General features: G+C 42.8%; 1 protein-coding gene across 2 annotated transcripts in view; it reads left to right on the top strand.

Annotated features, from left to right (window-relative positions):
• The window catches only part of casp8ap2 (caspase 8 associated protein 2), a 32,591-nt gene that overhangs the window by 9,786 nt on the left and 3,549 nt on the right, over nucleotides 1–19,256 (top strand). The window contains exons 4-9 of one of the 2 annotated variants that reach the window (XM_061753721.1): nucleotides 2,788–2,888; nucleotides 6,353–6,427; nucleotides 9,438–9,553; nucleotides 11,546–13,872; nucleotides 14,556–17,259; nucleotides 17,577–17,676. In XM_061753721.1, coding sequence (XP_061609705.1) covers nucleotides 2,788–2,888; nucleotides 6,353–6,427; nucleotides 9,438–9,553; nucleotides 11,546–13,872; nucleotides 14,556–17,259; nucleotides 17,577–17,676 — 5,423 coding nt within the window. Of the gene's footprint in view, nucleotides 1–2,787; nucleotides 2,889–6,352; nucleotides 6,428–9,437; nucleotides 9,554–9,869; nucleotides 11,458–11,545; nucleotides 13,873–14,555; nucleotides 17,260–17,576; nucleotides 17,677–19,256 lie in introns of those variants that run through there. The other variant, XM_061753722.1, reaches the window with a different exon arrangement.

The following is a 19,256-nucleotide window of genomic DNA, read 5'->3' as shown; positions in this document are numbered from 1 at the left end:
TTGCAATTGGTGCAACCGGCAGTAGACGCACTCCCACACCTGTTGGCAAGAAAGATGAAAAAAGTCTTTTTCTCCACTTCACACTGCTGCAATAATGTTTCATTTTTATGCTAATTGTTTCTTTTTGTTTAATCATTTACAGGAGGTGCATCAAGCAGCGGCGGTGGGGCTGTTCGTGGCCGGTCGCCTGCTGACTCCGAACCCCCAAGAGTCACACACGCACCCAAACGTGCATACACACGTGCGCACGCTCACACAGCTGTACATACTTGAAAAGGCATGTGTTAGACTTGTAAATAAACTGTTACTTTGCAATCAAAGTGCCCCTTTTTTTGTTTTTTTCTGTTGTGATACAGTCGGAAAACATGGTTGAGCTATCATAAAAACCCCCAAAATAGCATCAAAGTGAAAGTTTCTTTCTTTCTTCTTCTTGGAAATGGGTATTTTCAAGAAACTTCCCTATGTTCAACTGCTGCTTACTTAAGAATGGTCGAAGGTAGAAATGTGCTTTTCTCCTGATGAAAGAAGAGGGTTCAATCTCTCTTTTGCTGGGTTCCATGTTTCTATAGCTATAGACTTATTGGACGATACCAACCACATAGTAAAGGGGCGTTATCTTTTTTTATGTAGCCCTGATATAATTGCTTGAGGTCATATCATTGTAATTGTAATCAGAATTGTCTGTGGTAATGTTTGTAGGTTAAAAGTTTCTTGAGAAATTTATTTCAGTACCGGTCCTAGTTTGTTTGGAAAAAAACCGAAATATTTCAATAGGAAAAACCATTGGGGCCTGGCGCCTTATTGCGCCGCATCAGCTCTTCTGTTATTCCTTCATTTATTTGTGCTCGGCTAATCGGGTGAAACTCCTCGGATGTCCAGGCTATCTAAGAAGTCAGTAAGACATTGAAAGTCCTCAGGTGGCTCATATCTGTACAGTATCAAATAGTTTCAACTGGTTGTCCCTACGCTTGTGCAAATTTCAGGTATAGCGTTAACAGCTGCAGCCTGTCGGACCTGATGAGCTAAGACTTTCCCAGCTTTAGCTCCATGCTCATAAAGGACTTGTTTTGAATTAAAAAACAAAAAAAAAACAAATTTAATTGTATTCTGTTTGAAGTAATCATTTCCTCTTGTAGAGTGCAGGTGTTGGAGCTTCAGCATACATGCAGTCGGCCTCTGCTATGTTATGATATAGCTCTGGCAAACATTTGCGTTTCATATGAAATAATGTGACTCCTGCGGTGAGCTTCGAGGGCCTCGTATAGTGTGGTTAACATTACTTTGGGGTTATACAAATCCATGAAAAAAACCAAATCCGTTTGAAAGAAATGGTTTAAATGTGTCAATAGACAGCAATAGGGATCAACCCTCCATGTACGTTGTGGTTTTGAGCACTCTAGAAAATGGACCGGGCTGTGATCAGCGATAACAATTGGGTTATATTGGCTGTCCTTGACCATCTGAAGGATCATACAATCCAAGAGGAAAAAAATCAGTCCGAGAATAGGAGTGGTGTATCGGAGAGAGAAACTGAAAATTGTGTAGCAGGGTTCTTTTTCCACCATGGGTCAAATACTGCATAGGATTCCATAAAAGATTGAAAGATTGAGATCCGCTTATTGGGTTCAGGGTTTGATCTGTCCAGCTGCAGGTGCAAAATGCAATTCAAATCCATCCATCCATTTCCTTTACAGCTTATCTTCCCTGTCCGGAACACTGCTGTTAATCCATGTTTCCACAAACACAAAAACAAAAACACAGAAACACAGCACTCTCCCACCGTTTTACGAGTAGAGCGGAGCAGTCGAATGTAATCCAGCTTGTTGTCCAGAGAGCGTACGCCGACTAACACGATGGAGGCAATAGCCGGCTTTTGTGGTTTAGCCGCTAGCCTACCTCGGATACCGCTGCGCTTGCCCCCTTTCTGCTTCCACCTTCGCCGTCCATGGCGCCTCCACCCTGGACACGACGCAGGAGCGGGGGTCGGAGTTGTTGTAGGCACCTGGAGCAGACCGCAGTCGGACTAAAACACTCAGACGTTTAAGACGAAAAACACTAAAACACCGTTTGTTTGGGGCAGAGCGCAGCTGTGCTGCGTATGCGCGCACCGCCATGTTGTGAAACATCTGTCCAATTCGTTATGCTCTCATTATATTAGTGGCAAAACATTTAGCGTGAAAGTTTTGGGGAAAATATATTGTTCTAAAAAAAAATGTTTGTTTGGTGCTAGGCCTGAACACACAATACATTGAGAGAGAGCGAGAGAGAGCAAGAGCAATGAGAACACAAATATTTTAAGTGCATTGTCGAGGTATTGAATCGGGACTCTGTATCAGCTGATCCTTAAATTCAAAGACTCAAACTTGGTGCAAATAAAATGTGATCGGGACATCCCTATTATATATATATATATATATATGATTATAAATGTGATATTCGTATATTATTTTCATTTGAAGTATATTTTATATGAATAAAAATGCATTCCATTATACAACCAGCTCGATATAAAATACAATTATACTCCAGCTTTACATTAGTTTGGGGGTCCTCAGTATGGAAATTGTTGAATGCACTGGTTCTGATTCAAAAAATGATATCTGTTATCGGTATCGGCTTGGTGAAGCAGCGAGTTATTGGTTATCTGTATCAGTGAAAAAAATAAGTTCGTGTGCAGCCCTAAAAAAAAAAAAAATGGTCGCGGTCAAATGGTCTTTTGTAAATAGCTCTGCTGTCTTTTGAATGGCTTCTTTTATGTCATTTATATTCTTCTTTTTGATTATACAGAGAAGTCTTCTCCAAATCCTTCACAGCTGAAAGAATCAATGGATCTATATGAAGAGATTGTAACAGAAGAACAACAGGGGAGAGAATCCTCGTACACCGAGGTTAGTTACTTTTACCTCATATGTAAGGAATGCTTCAAGTAGACCATTTGAAAGGTTTCCGGACAGGAAATTCTGGTCCACCAGCCGGCGTCCGACATACATGCAAAGCAGTCGCCTCTCGGAGGAATTCGCTGTTTGGAACTCAAAATAGGCCATTTACGTGAATCGTATAGATGCGCGAAGTGTTTCCTGGGGAGATCGCCATCGCTGACGTCATAGGCGGTTTCGTACTGTTCGTGCTGCGGTTCAAAAATCTGAAGGTACTCACTATTTACTCAGTCCTTGAGTAATTATTTCTCCGTGTACTTTTGACACTCAAGTCATTTTTTGCAGGACTACTTTTTACTCGAGTCACATTATTGCCAAGTAACAGCGCACTTAGTTGAGTACGATGTTTGGCTGCTCTCCCCACCTCTGGAGCGGACATCCTTTCTTGCTAGTCTTACTTTGAAGCAACATTTTTGATCATCAGATCAGCCAGTGTCGTTTTTGTTGCACTATTTTTGCGTTGAGGTACTGCGGGTCCTGGCCCTGGTCGTGGTCCCGGCGGAAGCGCGAAGTACACGTAACATCGGCGACAACGGTCGATCCACGAGTACATCTTGTATGAATTAGGAAACGCGCCTACAATTGTCTAATTAGTTTTTATTAGGGATTATGTCACAACATAGAATGAACTAACGTCGTTGAACGGAGTCATCGTGACCGTTTACAGCAGGGGTGTCGAACTCAAATTCACGGTGGGCCAAAATTACAAATTGGGACCTCGTGGGCCTCAATATTCTCAACTCAATATTCGATGAAAAATCACTGCGATGTGCATGTTGCCCTTTTCTGCGTTCAAGTTTATCATTGGCCAACAAACTTCGATTTTGCTGAAACACTGAATCTGGAATAAACAGACTTGAATATTATAAACACAAGAAATCAAATTTGCAATAAAAGTTGTTGTTTTATATTTAAATAGATAACATGAATTCTTCTCTCTCTAGCTTCTATTTATCTGTCTCCAGGTACCTTTCTTTTTGATGTAAATCCAACAACAAAACAACCCCAAAAATAAGAATGTCCTTCAATAAACATCCAAACCTCAAACTATTAACAATCCCTGCCGAGAAGTTGATAAAGGGGATTAAAAAAAAAAAAAACAACATTAATTCAATTATGTTATATTCTTTGTTACGACACACACACACACGACAAACAGGTCTTTTACTTTAGCGAACAGACAATCTGCCTCCCATCTGTCGTTTGGCCATTTTTGGGAAGGGAAAGTGTCAATTTGCTCGAGGAGACCGGTAGCATAGTTGCTAACGACTGCGACAGAAAGGGAAGGGGCGCTCGCCGGTCCAACACACTAGTAAAGCATTCCGGGATTTGTAATATGAGTGGCGCATGTGCTATATACTGGCGGGCCAGCTCTAATATCTCACATTTCATATGGTCTTGCGGGCCAAATATACTTACATCGTGGGCCAAATTTGGCCCCCGGGCCTGAGTGTGACGTAGGGTTTACAGCATTGAAGACCGTACTACGGCAGGCACGTATATTTGATTTTCTACATTATAAGACCCCGACTGGACCCGTCCCCCACACTCACGGCGGTGGTGTCCTTGAGCAAGACACCGATACCCCGCTAACATGTGTATGTGTTCACTGTGCACACGTTTCGTGTGCATGCATGCATTAGAAAGATTAAAGAACCCGGGAAGGCATACTGCATCTTGGGTCATCGTGATGTGCAGCGTGGATGCGGAGGGAGAAGGCGCTTGGGCGATCACGTCAACGGAAAGCATGCACAACTGCTTAAAATGAAGTAGTCCAATTATACAGCGGGTACGGAAAGCATTCAGACCTCTTTGTTGTATTGCAGCCATTTGCTAAAATCATTTGTTCATTTGTTCATTTCTCCCCCCCCCCCCCCCTTGTTCAATGTACGTAGTACGTAATGCATGGAGCACCCCGTATTGACAGAACAAAAACGCAATTGTTGAAATTTGTATTAAAAAACCAAACCTGAAATATTACACAGCCATAAGTATTCAGATCCTTTGCTGAGTATTTAGTAGAAGCGCCCTTTTTGAGCTAATTCAGCCATGAATCTTTTTGGGAATGATGCAACAAGTTTTTCCACACTTGGATTTGGGCATCCTCTGCCATTCCGCCTTGCAGATCCGCTCCACTTCTGTCATGTTGGACGGTGAACGTTGGTGGACAACCGTTTTCAGGTCTTTCCAGAGATTCTCAATTGGGTTAGGGTTAGTCAGGGCTCTGGCTGGGCCATTCAAGAACAGTCACTGAGTTGTTCTGAAGCCACTTCTTTGTTATTTTAGCTGTGCGCTAAGGGTCATCTCACCTAGCCGTGAGAGGTGGGGCTTCATGGCAGGGCCAGGTTCTTTGACAAGGCAAAGGAGCATCAGCCTTTTTTTGCCCAAGGGCGAGGGAGGGAGGGAGATAGAGCAGCATAATAGCTAAATGCTGCTTCACCATGTTTGCTTTGAACTCTCTGCTCCACTATTTGACCCGAGTCTGTCGATCTCAGAGCCCTACTGTATTCAGGACCTAAACCGTTTAGTGATTTATAGACCAGTCGCAGAACTTTAAAATCTATTCTAAAACTGACTGGGAGCCAGCGTAAAGGCTTTAGAATTGGAGTAATATGCTCTGACCTCTTTGTCCTAGTCAGAACCCGAGCTGCAGCATTCCGAATGAGCTGCAACTGTTTACTGCTCTTTTTAGGGAGTCCAGTCAGAAGACCATTACAGTAGTCAAGTCTACTTGAGATAAAAGCATGGATGAGCTTCTCCTGCTCTGCTTGACACATGCAAGCCTTCACTCTGAATATGTTCTTCAGTTGTTAGAAGGCAGGTTGAGTCATTGATTTGATATGAAAGTCAGTTCGGAATCTACCTACCCACGTTTGCAACCTGTTCAGCAGTATATTATGATCTAACGTATCAGAAGCCGCACTGAGGTCCAACAAGACCAGAATTGACACCTTTCCCGAGTCAGTCTTCAACCTTATATCATTTAGCACTTTGATAAGAGCAGATTCTGAACTGTGATGAGTTTTGATGAAATTTGTCAATAAGTCCATTTAAGTTCAAGAAATTGCTGAGTTGATTAAAAATAACTTTCTCAACAATCTTGGCTATGAAAGGGAGATTGGAGATGGGTCTATAGCTTACTGACATGGAAGCGTCCAGCGTTCTATTTTTTTTTTTTTTAGCAGAGGCTTAATGGCAGCTACTTTAAGAGCTTTAGCAAACTCGGCTAACTGAAGTGAGCAATTGATTATTTGCTGCAAATCAGCTAGCACAGACTTCGCAATAGCTTTGAAAAAGTCAGATGGTATTGAGACAAGACAGCTCGTTGATGGTTTCAGCTGCTGAACCGGTTTCTCGACAGTTTTTTGGTCAACTGTATCAAATTCACTTCTTTATGTATTTATTTATGGTTGCAGTTGAAGTCCCGATTCCAAGCAGCCCAGCACCAAATTAAAGAGTTGCACAGAAGACTTCAGCAGATGGAGATACAGGTTTGTTATCGTCGACCTTTCGTAGCCGTCTCTCACACCCACTTGGCTATACGTTTTCAAGTCTTATTTGTGCATACGGTTCATACCAGAAGTTTACGTCACTATATCACAAGCCATGCTTTTTTTCCGCACACTGTCTGGCATGAAAGCAGGCAAAACTTGAACTGTTTTAGGTCAATTTGGATGACCAAAATAATTTCTATTTGCCAGAATAATGAGAGACTTTTTTAAGTAACATTTTTCATTGCTTTCTTCAAAGTCAGAAGTTTACATTCAATACATTTCATTGTCTGGCTGGGTCAAAATCTCGATTCAATTCATTGCAATCGGGGCCGGCCGCACGCTGTGGCAAGAGAGGGTGTGGCTTCCTCAAACAAACGCTGTGCCCCCTCAAATCAAATCCGCGCCTGCTTCCCCAACCGTGTCTTGCCCGCTGCTGTCGGGGTCTAACGTGAAGCGTTTTGGAGAGGTTGCCCAACAGAACCTGTCAGAATCTCTACTGGCCCCGTATATTCATGATATTATACGTCGTTTTAGTGATTATGTGATATGATCCAAGATGGCGCCGACCAGTGTGGTCACCTCGGTAACGCCCTCTCTAGTATTGTTTTTGTTTTTGTGTTTTTCGTTCGTCTTTGGAGACATGACACGACTCGCTTGCACAAGGGGAGACTTGCTAACCATCAAGGAGGCTACTCCGGACTTTCTTTCACCAACTTTCGCAAATCCGCTCAGTTTTTTCCCCGAGTTACTTACCGGGGCAGCGTCCGCGGTTTTCGGCGCATGGAGACGGAAACGGCGCCGCAGAGGGAAGCGAGCCGGCATTAAGGCGAAACTCCGCAAGAGAGGACACAGATCAGATTGGCGTTCCCGTCGATCCACCTCGCGAATGTACGCTGGCTGAACATACGGACACGGTGACATCCTATATCAGTTTCTGCGAAGATGTGTGTGTACCAACAAAATCATTTCGCACATTCAACAACAACAAGCCGTGGTTCACTGCTAAACTTAAGCAGCTTCGCCAAGCTAAGGAGGACGCGTATCAGAGCGGGGACAGGGCCCTGTATAATCCAGCTAGAAACCAGCTGACTAAAGAAATTAACATTGCAAAGAGGAGCTATGCAGCAAAGTTGGAAAAACAGTTCAGCGCTAACGACATTGGCAATTGATATGGGCAATTTAGAGTCGGCAATTCACCTTTTTGGGATGTGGGAGGAAACCGGAGTGCCCGGAGAAAACCCACACAGGCAAACTCCACACAGGCGGGGCGGGGGATTTAACCCCGGTCCACAGAACTGTGAGGCAGACGCTCTAACCAGTCGGCCACCGTGCCCATCGCTAACTAATTGTTGCAAAACATAACGGCATTGGTTACGGGCGCATATCTAAGCTTATGAATGTTCGAGTGAGCATGGTTAGGGCCATCACATGTAAGTGGAAAGCCAATCATACCACCAGAGATTTGACTCGATCAGGTGCTCCTTGCAAGATTTGTGACAGAGGAGTGCAAAGAATAATCAGAAGTTGTCCTCGAGCCACGGAGCATCTGTGGAGAACTTCAAAAAGACCTGAAATTAGCAGGTACTGTTGTCAAACCGTGATTAATGCACTCTGCCAGGATGGTCTGTATGCACGCTCACCACGCAAAAAAAACCCCATTGCTGCAACAAAAGCATGTCAAAGCTCGTTTAAAGTTTGCTGAACAACATTTGGACAAGCCGGTCAAATACTGAGAAAATATAGTCTGGTCTGATGAGAGCAAAATTGAACTCTTTGGATGTCACAATGCACACCACGTTTGGAGGAGAAATGGCACTGCACATCACCCTTAAAACACCATACCAACAGTGAAGGTCGGCGGTGGGAACATGATGGTGCTGGTAAACTTCACATTGTTGAAGGAAGGATGAATGGGCAAATGTAGCGAGACATTGTTGACAAAAAACTGCTGCCGTCTACGAGGATGATGAAAATGAAACGAGGGTGGACATTTCAGCAGGATAATGATCCAAAGCGTACTGCCAAAATACAACTCTCAATTGGTTTCAAAGGAAAAACAAATAAAGCCGCTAGAATGGCCCAGCCAATCACCTGGCTTGAATCCAATCGAAAATCTTTGGAACGAACTGAAACTCAAGGTCCATAAAAGAAGCCCACGGAACCTTCAAGATTTGAAGGCTGCTTGTGTGGAGGAACGGGCCAAAATCACACCAGAGCAACGCATGCGACTAGTTTCTCCATACAGAACGCGTCTCGAACCTCTCATTGCAAAAAAAGGCTTTTGTAAAAAGTATGAAATAAATACCAGTTGGCGGGTTCAATACTTTTTCCCTGTGCCATTTCACATTATTACACGCAACTTAATTTCTGAGCTTATTTGTTCTTCTTACTTTGAATGTATTTGTATTTACGTGGGTTGTTGCCAACATCTGGAGACATTTTCATGTCAACAGCACCTTTGGAAATATATGCAGTGAGAAAAACGTTGACGTGTTAAATACTTATTTCAGCCACCGTAGCTGGTTAGAAGATTTGATTTTCCGCAGAGGCCCGATGTCACACGCTCAAAAACGGATGTGCCGATTGGCCGAAGAGGAGCTGTGTCTACCTGCGGTCGATTGGTCTTCCTAACGAACCCGGATGTGTGTCACAGCTAATTTGAAATTGAATTTGTCGAACTGGATCTGAAATGATAAAACTGAATGAAAATATATACATTGGAATTTTCATTGATCAAATCTTATATTCGGTTTCAAGTTTATTGGACTTCAGTTCAAAACTAATAAAGTCAATTTGAAATTATACTATTCCGCTTCGCCTTTTCAATGCAACGATTGAAAAGAAACAATTCAAATACATTTTTTTTTTTAGTGCAATTATTCAAGTTTAGCAATTTAAATTCAAATAATGATTCAAATTCCATTTCTGTTGTCACATACAGTATTACAGCGCGTAAACATGTTTGTAAGAAAATGATGATCGAAATGAATTGTAATTTTTTTTATAGAACACCGGGCTGAACACTGAGAACAATCACCTGAAAAAGAATATCTCTGCGCTTCTACGGACGGCCAGACAAGAGGTTATGCGAAAGGACGCTGTAATACAAAGGCTGAACCAGTCGTAAGTGTCAACATGTAAATATCGCTGGCATCGGGCCGAAACGTCCGATATCTAAAGTTGGTCCATTTCATATTTGTTCACAAATCGATACTATTGGTCGGTCCGCACATAGGTGTTGTTTTTACTAATACTGTAATTGACAAATCGAAATTGCTTTGTTTGACGATGCAGCATTAATGGCTGAACAAACATTCCTTTTTGTTTTGGTTTCCTGAAAAGTGATGTTTTGGGAGATGCCGGCGATATGCAAAATCAAATAATTGTGCTGGCAATTTTGGCAAATGTTATTTTTTTGTTTTTCCTTCTTCTTGTCCAGTAGCCAGCCTGTGGCCCCATGATTCCTTTCCCCTATATCAGTGGTTCTCAACTGGTGGAGCCACTTTTGGGTCGCTGGACTTAAACTGGGAGTAAAAGAAAATGACCGCGCTTTAGTTTTGAAGCGCTCGGAATCCCTCCTGTTCGCAGTCCTAAACGTAGGTGGCGACGATGCCTTATAATGCTAATGGACTCCTACTAGATTTCAGCTATGGTTCATATTCAGTATGCAAATCAGTATTGACAACGACTAAACGCAGGTACGATACAGACTAGAAAATCTGAATTCTTTTTTTCTTTTTTTATGAGGACAAAAAAGGCGAACATCCGTGTTTTGTGCAGCGAAGTGTTGCCACAGGATATCGTGAAGCCACCAAAACTCATGAGGCATTTGCAAAGCAAACGCGCTTCTCCCAAAGATAAAACTGTTGAGTATATTCAAAGAAGAGTTAAAGACCTGAGGACATCACAAAAGTGACTTACATCTTTGCGCTCGAAGCAGGAACAGGCACGCTGTGCATTTTACGAAGTGGCACGCCGTGTTCCCAAGTTGAAGAAGCTACGCACAATCGCAGAAGAGCTTCTCTCCCCTGCAGCCATGGATCTGGTCAGAGAGGTGTTGGATCAATCCTCGCTGGATGCAACGAAAATGACACACCTTTCAAATGACACTGTAAGTCAGCGAATTAAAGATATGTCGGATGACCACAGCCCACGTTAAGGCGAGGGGTTATTTTGCATTACAAATGGACCAATCTGTAGACATAATAACCACCGTTTTACTCGTAAAACATGTCTGGGACGGGGGACTTACAGGAACAAACAACGGCAGAGGACATTTCAGCTCCATGGACCTGAATTTGAATGTTGTGTCTGTTGGCACACTTGTCATATTTTGTATTGCAGTACGTCATGTTCAAACTGCCACAATTTCTTTTAAAATGGAATCTGTGTCACGGCTTGTCTGTGAGGACTGATGGTGGGTCCCGAAGCCTAACCAGTTGAGAACCACTGCCCTATATAAAGCATAAAAATAGTACACCAACTATACATGCTTGTGTATAAATTCAAGAATAATATATTTGAGGTGTCCAAGCAATAAGAGCTACATATACAATTGTGTGGTGTTGACAAGGATAATCATTTTGTTATCCTTGTTAATGTTATCATTCATTGTAAGTGCTATTATTATTATTACGTGTCTGTATATTATAATTTTGATCGAGTCAAGTGCACTTTCTAAATACTGCGGAATCATGAAGTCAAGGATGTTGGCTTTAATTGGATATGTAGTTTTGTATTGACCATTTTAGAACGCGAAACATTCAAAGCATTTAGAGAAAGAATTCTGCTGACATTGTGACATCCTAAAACAAATTGTATGACAAAAAGTGTTTGGTTTTTATAAACTGCAGACTTCACCTTTAATGTACTGCAGGAAGTCAGTTTTTGTCTTGTCTCCAATTAGTGAACATGAAATAGCAACGTGACTGTTAATATTGGAACAATCAAGTGCATTGCTTGTTGACCACTTCTCTTGACAATATATGAAATCTGAAATGTTCCCTCCCACGTGTTCCCTTTTATTTCACATCCCATCCCAGTCACGTGAGTAAAAAATGGATTTCTAAAGTAAATATTAAGTAATCATAATTTAACTCAAGCATTTCTCCACAGGTCAGGCAAAGGTCACTGTCAACATTCTAGAGTGAATAATCTTCATGATCAAAACTTCTCCAGTCAGGCCCTCACTATCTCCATGAGTAGAACTCCAACATCTAAAACGCCCAGTCCTTCCAGGCATTCTTCTCCTCCTCGAGCAGCATCATCATCATCATCAAGGGATAGTAGTCTTCCGAAGGTTCACCTTCGACCACCCAAAAGGGAAAATAATAGTCCTAACAACAAGGCCAGTGCCTCTTGCATTGCGACAAGAGTCTCTTCTTATAGCCATTCCAAAGGTTCCTCAAGTGGACATTGTCTAGTGCCTGACAAACGCAATGAGCTTTCTATCAGCAATTCTGTCATTAGTTCAACAACCCGGCATCGAGGGTCAGATAAGCACAAAACCGAAAACAGAGAGGAACAATGTCAGAAACTTGATACCCAAGACAGGAAGCACAGAACTAGTTCAGCTCATAGGAACAGTTATACCATTGAAAAGGACAGGTCTCATAAATTAGACAAAGACTCTAGAAGAAGACATGCCTCCAGGACGACATGTAAAAGCAGGGACAGCAAAAATGTAGATGGATATTGCAGATCAGAAAGGAGTAAAAGCCCTCCAATAAATAATTTGCATTCACAAGGTTCCTCGGATGCCTGTAGAGGGAGAACTAGAGAAAGGAGACATGAAATACCCCGCCTTGATTCTCAACATTCAACGCGTCATTGCTATACGAAGGACTACAGTCGACGTTGTGGAAAAATCAAGATGACCGATGAACATTCCAGTTCACAGATGGAAAATTCTGACTCAAAAGAACGGAAGAGATCTTCAACAAATCAGCAAGTGGAAAGCTACGGTGATTTTTCCAAAGAGAAGCAATGGGATAGGCTTTCAAAAAAGTACCAGTGGAAGGGAGACAGACAACATAAAGAAATGACCAGTAGGCGGAGAAGGAATAGTACATCTGAAAGAAGGCGACTAGATGAAAAACAGCCATCGGAAGAATCCCACAATGCTAAATGCAATGCCATTAATAGAGAAAGACAAGGGAAAATGGTGAAAACAGCAGTCAAGGAACCAGTGGAGGAAAATAGTCAAAACAGGAAACTGTGCTTCATGGAAACACTAAATTTAACCCTCTCACCAATTAAAAAGCCAGTACCCAACAACACCAGCCAGGACGGACTCACTGACTTGAATCGCATATTTGAAGGAGGGCCAGATGATAGTTTGCAAGCTCATGTGCATGTGATTGATCAAATTGACGGCAATGAATTACATGCTAATCTGGAAGAGTTGCCTACAGATTCTGTTGCACCTTCAGAAAAGTTGCGAGTGAAAGATGTCCTGGAAAAAGACACAAGCCACGGTGAAGCCCGTTTGGCTGGTCAGCAAGCAGAAGGCACTTCTGCGCAAACCATTTCATCCAGCCAATCCTCAGATTCAGCAGTGAATTGCATGGCCGCAGATGATAATACTTCTCTAACAGAAAAAGATGGGAACGATGAGGCCAAAACAAAATTGAGTCCAGACAGCCAATTGGATTCATATGAACAAACAGATGTAACTGGTTACGGTAGTAGCATATTTGGAAACGTTAAAGGTAAACAGACAAGCAGCCTTTTACCAAAAGGAGACTGTGGAAGCAACACATCCCAGTGTAATGCTGCTTCCAAAAGACAAATTCCTGGCACCATCTCTCTAGATAAGGTGATGGAATATGCAGGCACACCGAGGGATCCAGTTCTCCCTGAAGACCGTATCGAGACTAATCCAGGAAGTCACCAAACCTATCCCGTCACCCTACCTCGTGACTCTCAACCAGGAGTGAATCATCCTTCGTTTTCCAGTCCCACCAATGGGAAGGACGCATGTTGTGCTCATGATGATTTCAAAGATGCAGATGCTGTATCCAGTACTATATGTCTGGAATTGGTTCCTCAACAGGGGCTGAGTTTGCCTGAGACAATGGATGTTTTAGTGAATAAGGATAACGATGGCAGCTCAAACAGTGCAGCTGACCCAAGCTCATCCGCTGGCTGTATTGCTGTGTCAAAGGTCAGCAGCACAACAGAAGAAATCGCTCTCCAAAAAAGTGATTGTGAAGTCTCTGCCACACCAAAGAAAAACCCTTGCGAAAATAGCCATGCAAAAAGTGTTGAGCCTTCCAGTTCAGTGCTGTTACTTCATGATGAGGACTCCATGATGCGCACGCTTTGCCATCTCGAGAGAATCCCAGATGCAATCAGCCCTTTAAGGAGTCCAATCCACCAAATGAAGACCAGTCATCTCGTTGTTCATGGAAAGCCCGGGCATGTCAAAAGCCTACAAAAAGGTAATGTTGGTAATCACCATATATTCTTCTCAATATTGTTCTCAAGAATCCTGTAAGTGCTTGAGGGGTTGAGTGACCTGCTGTGATACGATCCCCGTGTTTAAGTTGAGCTCATATATATTAGCCATTCCATCGAATTGAAAAGACTGAATTATGAGTATATCGATTACTGTGTGCATATCAACAAACTGTTTCACCACAGCGCTGGCTTTCTTGTAACTTTGTTGCAAGAAAGAAATTCGTTGTTACTTCTACATGCTGCATCACAATGTTTAATGAGCCGCTTTTAACTGAAACATTATTCACTGGAGTAATAATCCAACTGAATAATCTTGTCTGTTTGTTCAGTTATGACTAAAGCGGGAACAACCTTTATTGGCCAGGCCGTATCTTCTTTCCAGATAGTTTTCCCGTGACGTCATGCACCGCTATGTTGGAGGTCGACGCGCTGTGCTTATTTAGTGTTTGAGCAGAGAATCCTCACAATCTCAAAGGCCAATATGGCGGACAAACAAATTCTGATCAAGTGATCGAGAACTATTTTTGTTCAATAGCTAATAGTTTGTGACGACTCTCTTCACTGTTTTGTGCAGATTGTGGTGATTACGATTGAGGATGTTGTGTTTTTGCTGATGTAAGCGACCTCATCTCACCTGTTCTCGTATTCTCTTTCATGTGTGCAGAGTTCTCAAATACAGCTGATGAAGCCAACTCAAAGAAATTGGACTTAAACAAAGAAAACAAATATCCAGCTTGTCCTTTAAAATATGGAAAGTTATCAGAACTGCCTTCAAATCGTTCTGACACTGAGCTAGAGCAAGGGAAGATTTTAAGTGGTGGCGAGGAGTCTCATTCACCCCCTAATGCAACCAAGAGGGTTAAGGTTGCAGAAAAACGCAGAAATAAAGAAAAGCTTTTGGAGAGGAAATCAGAAGCAATGTGTTTTGCTTCAAAAGAAATGACTACAACAGGAAGTGCATCAACACAAAGTCCAGGTAGCAAGAGCCGTTTTAAAACCGTTTGCCCAACATCAGCCAAAGCTCCTTTTTCAACAATAGAAGAAGTCATGGAAATGTTCACATCGGTTCGCTTGGAAATCCGTAAAAAATACATGAAGCTTCACAAAGCCTTTCCAAAGAAGAGCTTCTTTGGTGTAATGGAGAATTTCAGAGAGTCATTTGTGGAATGTGTGGACGGAGCCCATTTTGGTCATATATGCTGTCAGGCAACGGAGCTGAAATCAAAGCTGAAAGTCATCATCGGATCTGTGTTTAACAAAGTAGCAGACAATGGTATTGTAAAACGTATCTTTGACCAGCAAGCTGTTGATCTGAAACAAAAGTTGTGGGTCTTTGTAGATAAGCAAGTTGACTTCTTGCTCAAGGACATTGATATGACACTGAAGAGCCTGTGTAGACCACCTACAACTGACGAAAAGATGTCGAGTGAAAATGGGAAAACACAATCTCAACAAAAAGATTCAAAAGGTACTCCAAGCACCCAGAAACAAATTCAATCCTTTGCTTCACCTCGTGAAACAGGTCTTGGTAGCAGAGGCAAAGATATAAGAATTACTCATGCAGAAAAAGAAAACAATTGCGCACATACACAGAATTATGGCGATACTTATCCAGGAGTGGACTGTCTTTCTCCGAAAAAGCCTTTGGTGTCCGGGAAACTGAAAATGGCTTCTTTGGTGGCCCCTCAAAGCACATCTGTGCTTGACAAAAGTGACTTTGAACTACTCACAGAGCAGCAAACTACCAGCTTAACGTTCAACCTGGTAAGAGATTCTCAAATGGGAGAAATATTTAAGTGTCTCCTGCAAGGATCGGACTTACTTGAAACCAGTGGAATAACAGGAGAGAGCACATCATGGACTCTTGGTACGCCAAAGAAGAATGGAGAAAGACTCATCAGCATTACAACGCCAAATAAATTTGACTCTCAGTCTACATTTTTCTCCCCAACCAAATTTGCTTCTCCCTCCAAACTTATCGCTACGTGGTCTAGTATTTCACCTTGGGAGACGTCACCACGGCCCAAAGATCAGGTCAGACCAAACCCGGCTTTGCTTGATGAAAGCTGCTTATTAGAGGTTCCATCAGAGAATCAAGCAACACCGCAGTCCGGCTTCTTGTCACAGAGGGATTATTCTATTCTAGCTGAAGATCTAGCAGTGTCCCTTACTATTCCATCACCTCTCAAGTCCGACAGCCACCTGAGCTTTCTCCAACCGTCTGGCATACATACCGTATCCACCCCAGACAGTGTCATCAGTGCTCACATTAGTGAGGATGCTCTACTAGATGGCGAAGATGCTACCGAACAAGACATTCATCTGACCCTTGACACAGACAACTCTAGCCTTGAGTCTAGCAACAGTGTGGCCTCACAAGCAGCTGTGAATACTTTTGTGTTGAAGCCAGAGTTGCCCATGCAGGCACTAGTGATGGAAAAGTCCAATGATCATTTCATTGTGAAGATTCGTCAGGGCACTATACAGACAGATAGGCCTCTCACTACAAATGAGAGCTTAGGTCAAACACTAACAGAAAAAGATCATAATGCAGAAGATGCGGAAGCTCAGGAAAGCCAAGCAAAATATTTGTTCGACAAGATGAATAAATCTACTCGGCCTTGCAATGTCATGCCTGCAAAATACCTCTCTGACCTTTCGGAAGACCCCGTGAGGTGCCAAGATGAGACGAACGCTGTTGGTTCAACTGAAGATCATTTGAGACTAAAAGAAGAACCTTCACACTCAGACCGTAGGTCAACTCACTCAAAAGCTTGTGTGACAGAGGACTTAGACAATGTTGCTGATTCTCCAAAAGCTATTTTTAAAATGACTCCTTCCAAGGGAACTTTTCTTAAAGACTGTAACCTTTCATTTGGGCAGAACATCAAAGCATCTCCTCTCTGTGTTACTCTCCCGAATGATGAAAACCCAAGTCGCACATTCCACGTGGAGAAGCACAGTCCAAATCCCCTGTGTCCATCAGAAACTATTCCTTCTGATTCACAGTCCAGTACTGTGCGAGGCAATAGTGAAAGCTCGAAAACAAATCACATCAGCCATGTAGCTTCAGACCTTTCAGACTTGCAGAGTGAAATGGAGACATCGAGGTCAGACAAAATGCCGGAGGACACAAGTAGAGAGACAGAACAAGACAAAAAGGATTATGAGAAAAGTAAAAAACGGAAAACGCACCATGAACAATCCAAAGCAAAGCGTTCAAGAAAAGATGACGAGAAACATATGGAACACACACCCTTCAGCTTCAAAAAGGATGTTGACTCAAAATCCTTCTCTTCATCCCCAAATAGTTTGTCTGCCATGAACGTCGTCAAGAAAAAAGGAGCTTTGGTGATAGCATGGACCAGGTCAGTACCCGATAGCACTACGTGTCCACATTGACATATTCATTGTTAATGATCTCTAGTTCTATGATGTGTGTTTGAAAGTAATCTGACTGTTAAGTTGTGAAATGAACGACTCAAGGACAGTGACTACACGGATATGTCAAATATGCATACTATAGGGGTTTGTCCAATTCTTGTTAGATGGCTGAACATGGAGGAACATTACCAATACAAAAACCAATTTTGACCTCAATACTGTTTCAAAGCGAAAAAGGTATTAAGGTTGCATGAGAAAAAATTGGAGCACAGCCAGACTTTTGTCCTATATGATGTTCCAGAGATGAAGATCGAGCCATTCTTGTTGACCTGAAAACAAAAGGTGCTTCACGCAAAACATTTGCTGCCTTGTCGGATAAGCTGAAGAAACCATCAGAGCAGGTAAGTTGAATTTCTCTTTAAAGCAAGAAAAAATCAACTTTACGGGTGAAGTCACTGTATGAGCAATGATGTTCTCTTCCATATCAAATCCATCCAACACGCACGACACCGTTGGGTCGCGGGGGCAGCAGCCTAAGCAGGAATGTCCAGACATCCTTCTCCCAGCCATTTTGTCAAGCTCTTTTGGGGGAGATCCTGAGGTGTTCCCAGGCCAGCCCGGAAACATAGTTCTCGATTTTCATCGATGACACATCTGCAGCGCAAATACTGGGGTATCCTGATTTTCATGCGAGCGCAAGGCTTCTTGCTATGTATGTTTGCCAATTTGGCAGACCGGTCCGGGACAAGCTGGGGCGTTCCGACGCAAGCGAATGTGCGTATTTTGAGATGTGCCCGGCGGAGTGGCAATTTGGTGGCAGAAGGTCTGTCTAAACGTACGCCCGCTCAGACCACGTCTAAGTGCCACACAGTAAAAATACTGCTGGTCTAATATGAGTTTGGTGAAGAGGGCAAAGGTAGAGCTGTCCACATAGATTTTGCTGACGGTGACACATTAAGCGACCTTAAGCTTTTCTTGGTTCAATCATTGTGATAAGTTCAGAGGTTGATATCCACATACATTTGGGTGACGATTTTCTCTGTAATGAGCGTATAGAGGTTGGGTCTTTTAAGTAAGGGTCTACACATAGATGTCTTAAAAGCTACAGGTGCAGTGCCAGAGGAGAGGGATACGTTTACAATGTCAAGGTTAGAGGGGACTAGGATCGGAAATGAATTTCCCGAGGAGACATGTTGTCTGTTTTGATGCACCGAGTAGGAATTTGAAAACATTTCTCAAGATTCCAATTCCATTGTTGATACTGCTTAACGATTCAATTCTTCATCGATTCTCTTTTCAATTCTCAAAATTGTAGTTTAGGGGAGGAAAAACGTTCAGGGGGCTTAAATTAAAAAATATAGAAATAAAATGACAAATCAAATTGAAAAAGCGCTCGTTGGGTTTTTAGGCAGAAAGAGAAGAGGAAAGCACAGACCCTAGAACTGAATGTGGGGACTTTGAATGTTGACAGGAAAAGCTCGGGAGTTGGTGATTAGGTGAAAGGTTGATGTATTGTGTGTCTAGGAGAGCAGGTGGAAAGGCAGTAAGGCTAAAAGTTTAGGGGCAGGGTTGAAATTCTTTGACCATGGTGTAGATGGGAAGAGAAATGGAGTCGGGGTTATTTGAAAAGAAGGGTTGGCTAAGAATGTCTTGGAGGTGAAAAGAGTACCAGATCGAGTGATGAGGCTGAAACTTGAAATTGAGGGTGTTACTTGGAATGTGATTGGCGGCTATGCCCCACACGTAGGATGTGACCGAGAGGGTGCATGGGAGTTCGCCTAACCAGTCTACATGTGTTTTTTGGACTTGGAAAAGGTCCACCGTGTCCCTCGGGGAGTCCTTTGGGGGAGCTTCAGGGGTATGGGGTACCGAACACCCTGATACGGGCTGTTCGGTCCCCGTACGACCAGTGTCAAGAGTTTGGTCCGCATTGTTGGCAGTAAGTCACTGGTTTCCGGTGAGGGTTGGACTCGGCCAAGCC

Source organism: Phyllopteryx taeniolatus, chromosome 18, assembly GCF_024500385.1.
Source record: "Phyllopteryx taeniolatus isolate TA_2022b chromosome 18, UOR_Ptae_1.2, whole genome shotgun sequence".
NCBI classification, from domain to species: domain Eukaryota; kingdom Metazoa; phylum Chordata; class Actinopteri; order Syngnathiformes; family Syngnathidae; genus Phyllopteryx; species Phyllopteryx taeniolatus.
This window is presented reverse-complemented; position numbering and strand designations above follow the sequence as displayed.